Here is a 7,606-nt window from a genome sequence, read left to right on the forward strand (position 1 = left end):
CCTAAATCCCTCAGATCCACCATTGAAAGGTAGACTGATTACATTTCTCACAGCATTTAAAAAGCTGTGCTAAATACGGCAACGAGGAACAAAAAATGGACTACCACTCTGCACAGAACTTTTATTAACAATGATTTTTAGAAACATCATGAAGAGAAGAAGAGATTGTATGTTTAATTCTTTTTTAATGTATTTTGCTATAATATTGGTCTTTCTCGCATTTGTTATTAGCCTTAAAATTGTTATGGTTTAACTAAACAATAAACTTTTTTCTATTTTCTTTTTTTGATCCTGCACTCTTCTGAAGTGAAGTACTCGGCCTGGCTATCACACAGCTGCAGCTCCGTGACCTTCATTATTGATCCTGCATTCTTCTGAAGTGTGCTCGGCCTGGCTATCACACCGCTGCAGCTCTGTGACCTTCATTATTGATCCTGCACTCTTCTGAAGTGTGCTTGGCCTGGCTATCACACAGCTGCAGCTCCGTGACCTTCATTATTGATCCTGCATTCTTCTGAAGTGTGCTTGGCCTGGCTATCACACAGCTGCGGCAGCTCTGCGACCTTCATTATTGATCCTTCACTCTCCTGAAGTGTGCTCGGCCTGGCTATCACACAGCTGCGGCAGCTCTGCGACCTTCATTATTGATCCTGCACTCTTCTGGAGTGTGCTCGGCCTGGCTATCACACAGCTGCAGCTCTTAGACCTTCATAATTGATCCTGCATTCTTCTGAAGTGTGCTCGGCCTGGTGATCACACAGCTGCAGCTCTGTGACCTTCATTATTGATCCTGCACTCTTCTGAAGTGTGCTTGGCCTGGCTATCACACAGCTGCAGCTCCGTGACCTTCATTATTGATCCTGCATTCTTCTGAAGTGTGCTTGGCCTGGCTATCACACAGCTGCAGCTCTTAGACCTTCATAATTGATCCTGCACTCCTCTGAAGTGTGCTCGGCCTGGCTATGACACAGCTGGAGCTCCGTGACCTTCATTATTGATCCTGCATTCTTCTGAAGTGTGCTCGGCCTGGCTATCACACAGCTGCAGCTCTTAGACCTTCATAATTGATCCTGCACTCTTCTGAAGTGTGCTCGGCCTGGCTATCTCACAGCTGGAGCTCTGTGACCTTCATAATTGATCCTGCACTCTTCTGAAGTGTGCTCGGCCTGGCTATCACACAGCTGCAGCTCTGTGACCTTCATAATTGATCCTGCATTCTTCTGAAGTGTGCTCGGCCTGGCTATCACACAGCTGGAGCTCTGCGACCGTCATTATTGATCCTGCACTCTTCTGAAGAGAGGCTGACGTCTTTGTAGCTTTGAAAGTTGACAAAAGATCTTCACACATTTACTGCAATGACATGGCTTTTCCCATGTGTGTTCGCTGATCAGTACTTAATATTGAATATTCATAAAACCTACTTCAACATTCACTGCACTTGAATGATTCCTGTGCGTGTTTTCTGATGCCGTTTTGGACCTGATATATATATATATATATATATATATATATATATATATATATATATATATATATATATATATATATATATATATCCATCGTCACATTCCTTGCACTTGAATGGTTTTTACAGTGTGTATTCGCTGATATTTTCTTAATGTAGATGATTCACTAAAATTACTTCTAGATTCATGGCAATGATATGGTTTTCCCTAGTGTGTGTTCTCTGATGCTGTTTTAGTTGTGATAATCGACTAAACCTCTTCAAACATTCTCTGCAATTATATGGTTTTTCTCCTGTGTGTGTTCTTTGATGGTGCTTTAGGTCTGATAATCGACTAAAGCTCTTCAGACATTCACTGCACTTGAATGTGTTTTCCCGTGTGTGTTTGCTGATGAATCCTTAATGTTGAAGATTCACTAAAACTACTTTCAAATTCACTGCACTTGATTGATTTTTCCCCTGTGTGAGTTCTCTGGTGCCGTTTTAGTCTTGATAAATATATAAAGCTCTTCCCACATGCATTGCACTTGAATGGGTTTTCCCCAGTGTGTGTTCTCTGATGCTGTTTTAGGTCTGACAATCGAATAAACCTCTTCTCACATTCACTGCAATGGTATTGATTTTCCCCGGTGTGTGTTTTCTGATGCTGTTTTAGGTGTGATGATTGATAAAAGCTCTTCACACATTCACTGCACTTAAATGGTTTTTCCCCTGTATGTCTTCGCTGATGAATCCTTAATGTTGAAGATCGACTAAAACTACTTTCACATTCACTGCACTTGAATGATTTTTCCCCTGTGTGTCTTCGCTGATGAATCCTTAATGTTGAAGATCGACTAAAACTACTTTCACATTCACTGCACTTGAATGGTTTTTCCCCTGTGTGTATTCGCTGATGAATCCTTAATGTTGCTGAATTACTAAAACTTCTTCCACATTAACTGCACTTAAATGGTTTTTCCCCTGTGTGTGTTCTCTGATGAATCCTTAATGTTGCTGAATTACTAAAACTTCTTCCACATTCACTGCACTTAAATGGTTTTTCCCCTGTGTGTGTTCGCAGATGTTTTCTTAATGTTGATGAATCACTAAAACTTCTTCCACATTCACTGCACTGGAATGGTTTTTCTCCAGTGTGTGTTCGCTGATGCTGTTTTAGGTGTGATATTTGATTAAACCTCTTCACACATTCAGTGCAATTATATGGTTTTTCTCCTGTGTGAGTTCTCAGATGGTATTTTAGTTTTGATAATCGACTAAAGCTCTTCAAACATTCACTGCACTTGAATGGTGTTTCCCCTGTGTGTATTCGCTGATGAATCCTTAATGTTGAAGATTCACTAAAACTACTTTCACATTCACTGCACTGGAATGGTTTTCCCCCTGTGTGTGTTCTCTGATGCCGTTTTAGTCCTAATAAATATATAAAGCTCTGACCACATTCATTGCAATTGAATGGTTTTTCCCCTGTGTGTGTTCGCAGATGTCTCCTTAATGTTGATGAATCACTAAAACGTTTTCCACATTCACTGCACTGGAATGGTTTTTCCCCAGTGTGTGTTCGCTGATGCTGTTTTAGGTGTGATAATTGACTAAACCTCTTCACACATTCAGTGCAATTATATGGTTTTTCTACTGTATGTGTTCTCAGATGGTATTTTAGGTCTGATAATCGACTAAAGCTCTTCAAACATTCACTGCACTTGAATGGTTTTTCCCCTGTGAGTATTTGCTGATGATTCCGTAATGTTGAAGATTCACTAAAACTACTTTCACATTCACTGCACTGGAATGGTTTTCCCCCTGTGTGTGTTCTCTGATGCCGTTTTAGTCCTGATAAATATATAAAGCTCTTCCCACATTCATTGCAATTGAATGGTTTGTTCCCTGTGTGTGTTCTCAGATGTTTCCTTAATGTTGATGAATCACTAAAACTACTTTCACATTCACTGCACTGGAATGGTTTTTCCCCAGTGTGTATTCGCTGATGCTGTTTTAGGTGTGATAATTGATTAAACCTCTTCACACATTCAGTGCAATTATATGGTTTTTCCCCTGCGTGTGTTTGCTGATGTGTCCGGAGTCCTGATAGCTGGCTAAAGCTCTTCATACATTCACTGCAATGGTATGGTATTTCCCTTGTGTGTGTTCGTTGATGTCTTTGTAGGCCTGATAACTGAATAAAGCTCTTTACACATTCAGTGCATTTGAATTGTGTTTTCCCTGTGTGTGTTTGCTGATGGGGTTTTAATATTGATGACAAACTAAAGCCCTCACTGCATGTGTCTGAGACTTCTCTCTTGGTTAGTGTCTCTGGCTCTGGTATATACTTGTTTACATCCATTGACTGTACTTCCTGAAGGGCCAACATGACTGATAAAGCACTTGTGTTATTCTTGCATTCCCTGTATGAGTCGTATTTTGCACATTTGTTTTCAGATTAAAGAATAAAGTGTAATGGTCACCAACTACTTTCAAATCTCATAAAGTGTGTAAGGCTTCTTCGTGGGCGATTGTGTCTTTAGACTGGATAATGGTTCTGCATGCTTGTGGGTAAAGATTCCATGTCCTTCTGGTCGGTGCACACTGGGACAGTGCTCTCTATTTTAGACAGCAGAACCCCTATTTCTTTTAACCTTCACTTGTCTGACGCCACTCCGTTGCGCTTTTCAATGGTTGCTGTGTATTGTTCTGAAACAGTTTGCAATGCACCTTTAGCACAGAATGGTGGCCTGGTATTATTTAAGGAAGCAGAGCACTGCTGTAACCACCTCATACTGACCTCATGATCAAAGCTGTTATTGGACATGTTTACACAAGAGGAGGTTTATCAGTGATGTCTTAATTTTCTAGAGGTTATTTCTTCGTTTTGAGGCATGGAGATGCACAGCTGAGACTCGTGGAATCACTGAATTTCTCATGTCCCTTGTCCCTTCTTTCAGGATGTCTCAGTTTATGTTTGGGTCCGGCTGGCTCTGACGGCACTTATGATTTCCTGAATACTGGAACTCAATATTTCGGACTTCGTCTTGGCAGATTTACAGTGTTATCTTCCTTATTTTGAAACATTTTGGACAATCAAAGATTGTTTTCTGTCAGATGTAAAAAGATTTAAAATTACTTAAAGGGAAACATAACGGAATGTGCATACACAATTTTTTATTGATTGCATAAATATCTCTTGATTACCTTTTTTGAAATTTATGAAGGCATATTTAACCATATACAGAAATTTACATAAAAGCTGCTTTGAATATGTCACATCTTACTTATTTCAGCAAAGGTGTTCATGAGTAAATTACTAAAAAAAGGGTGCTCGCATAGAACTCATACACTAGTTACAGCTTTAGGTAGATGCATATGGTCAAGGTTTTGTAAAACAAGAACAGCTCTTTGAGTAAGAGATGGATCAGGAAGACTCAAGACAGAAGGGTGGACATCAGGATGTTGCGCCATAAATCAAATATTGCTGCTCGCAGAGATGCCTGGCTTCATCCACTGCACCCATAATATGCAGTAGAGCAGCAGTTTCATGATTGTATTTACTTTGTGGTTTTACTTCTCTCAAATATTTTTACGTTTGTCAGTATTATCCACCGGGGTGGGAATTCCCAGCTGGACGAGGAGATTGAGCTGGGCTGCTCTGTTGTTTAGTTTGCCCACCTCTAACTTTAGAGCTTGAGATAGCACAACAGCCTGGTGGCCCACTAGTTGAGAGCTGTGCTGCATAAGCATAGAAAGAGCACAGATGGTGCTCCAAAGCCAAAGCCTGTTAGCACCCTTTCACCTCTGGATCTTGCTCAGCACCCGAAATAATCTTAAAAACATCTCTTAAGTCAAACTGCTCTGTCCATATCTCCTACATCTCTGCTGCCCTCCACACAAGGAGGGGCCTGTTCTCAAATGTATTCACCTGCACCTCACATGCATAGACCTGCTTTCAACATTCCTTTTCAAGCACAAAACCTGCAAACAAGATTTTCTAACCATGTAATTCCCATGACTTTTCATGGATCCCTCCTCCTACTCATGCAATTCAACATCAGTGGAGAAGTGTGGCTCACTGATTAGAGCGGCAGACCCTGAGGCAGAGGTCTGGCCCGGGACCAGGGTTCAATTCCCGACGCGGCAGGGTCTTGGTCTCAATATCCACGGACTCGATAATTCTCACCTAGGTGCCTACTCTAACCATGGGTCCCACTCTGCAACTCTGGGCAATAGCTTGCTTAATATCCACAACGGCCCCGAAAGCGCTAGGATGCCTGGCCTCACCTTGGAGGTGCCCAGTAAGGGGGCATCTCACAGGGAAAGCCAGGAAGGGTTCCACAGCGGTATACAGCGCCAAGATACCTTTCAGGTGATAGTGCGCTTTACAAGTATACACACATTTACATTTACATTTACACATTTACATTTACATCACCTGTACAAACCACTGTGGCCCCATTTAATGGAACAATACTGAGGTGCGCTCATTCTTTCCACAAGATGGAGAATGCACCAGAACAGCGCACACTGCACATAAGATAAAGATAAAGTGCCTTCTGCGACTCTCACACATGCCTGGCAATGACACAGTCCCTACACAGCTTTCACAAAGGGCCACATGCTTAGCATTGCTTTTCAAATACACACACAATGCCATAGGTACAGCTCAACAATGTAAAATAAAAGTATTTCACAGTGTGAAATGCACCGCCAAATGATCCAAAGCGTGCAGCATTCCACCAAGGTTCTTTACTATCTCAACTGCGTTATGCAGCAGTAAAGTTTGTTGTCACCAAAGTGTTCTTCTTTCGAAAAAGGTGCTATGCATGTGGTATTTGTACAGCACAAACCTCACCAAAAAGCAGCTGAGCTCCCTATCGGTCCAAGGCAGGCACAGAGTCAACGAGTGATAGGTGAGGCGGCTGGATAGTGGATTGTTACTGCATTGTGATCGAAGAGCCTGAAACTAGCAGCGTGTGTGATAATTCCTCAGCAGCTTTCCCTCTATGACATGTAGAGCGGGTGCAGGCCAAGATCAGACAGAAATAAAACATTTATAGCTCAGTAATATTCAGAGATATAGAAGCGGAAAGTAGGATGCTGGCTTCCAATAACACAGCGCTGAGCACTCCACCTCAGCCAATCTTTAACGATTGTTTGAAGAGCAGAGCAACAGGAAGGTGTTTTAAATGCAGACAATCAACCTTTCACCAGCTGCACACAGGGGACAGCATTGGCTAGATGAACGCTGTGCTCCCGCAACCGCTCAAGTCATGCAGACAGGCGCTACAACATGTTAGCCAAGTGTCCTGGAACCCCCGATTCCAATTCACTCCATTTAACTACACACATTACAGTTAACTCTACCCCCACTGTATCAAGAGCGTGTTTCCTGATTCGACACCAGAGTGCCCGCGGTGTAAACTGGCTGATGCTGGTTTCTAACATATGGTGCGGGAGTGCCCACCACTACAGGTGTCATGGCTTGAGGTTACAGCCACCATAGCAGAACTCACAGACCATACACTGTCAACTACCCCTGAATCCTGCCTGCTAGGCCTTCACCCTAAAGCAAAGGGGGGCAAACACTTACACCGGTTCATAGACCTTGCATACATACTTTTCAAGCGCCAAATAGAAATGTCTTGGAAAGCGGCCTCCGTGCCGGACACTAAGAGGTGGCTGCATACTCCCCTGCACTGTGCACGAGCAGAGGCCAACACACTATACATGCTACTCTCCAGAGGAGTGGGGTGAATGGGTGAGGGTGGGAAAGTAAGATCTGCTTTCATGGTTACCCCCACGTTTTGCTGGTGTCATACAGTTTTTCTGACCAGTCTGATTGTGATCCTGCTAATCAGGACCCCAGTCACTGGGCTTCCTCACTATATGGTGAGTACTTGGTACATTCCTAATTGGCTGCTGGTGTACCCTTGTACGTCCCTAGTATATGGTACTAGGTACCTAGGGTCAAGGAACTCCAGGGGACCCCCATGGGCTGCACCATGTGTTATGCCACCCATAAGGGACCCTCCAAACTCTGACCACATGCATGCCATTGCAGCCTGTGTGAGTTGGTGCATGTGCAATTGTACCCAAGTATGATGTATATCCTCCTGTTCATGCGGTCTCTGTTCCCCTGTGGACGGTGGG

At 42.9% G+C, this 7,606-nt stretch overlaps 1 protein-coding gene across 1 annotated transcript; it reads right to left on the reverse strand.

The window, feature by feature from the left end:
- Positions 1–1,817: 1,817 nt before the first annotated feature.
- On the reverse strand, positions 1,818–4,508 carry LOC147737911 (uncharacterized). Its single transcript, XM_086935565.1, has 2 exons — positions 2,542–4,508; positions 1,818–2,373 (listed from the first exon to the last, which is right to left on the reverse strand). Exons 1-2 carry the CDS (start codon positions 3,834–3,836, stop codon positions 1,818–1,820), a joined length of 1,851 nt encoding a protein of 616 aa, XP_086791691.1. The 5' UTR covers positions 3,837–4,508.
- Between the last annotated feature and the right edge of the window lie 3,098 nt (positions 4,509–7,606).

The sequence above is a fragment of the Lissotriton vulgaris genome, chromosome 1_1, assembly GCF_964263255.1.
Source record: "Lissotriton vulgaris chromosome 1_1, aLisVul1.2, whole genome shotgun sequence".
Lineage (NCBI taxonomy): Eukaryota > Metazoa > Chordata > Amphibia > Caudata > Salamandridae > Lissotriton > Lissotriton vulgaris.

What these genes read in the sequence shown, in the direction of transcription:
- LOC147737911 (XM_086935565.1), bottom strand. Translation starts at nt 3,836, where the DNA reads ATGTTGGCCCTTCAGGAAGTACAGTCAATGGATGTAAACAAGTATATA. An exon ending in AGTTTTAGTGATTCATCAAC is followed by an intron (nt 2,374 to 2,541) that starts ATTAAGAAAACA and finishes TAATTCAGCAAC; the next exon opens with ATTAAGGATTCATCAGCGAA.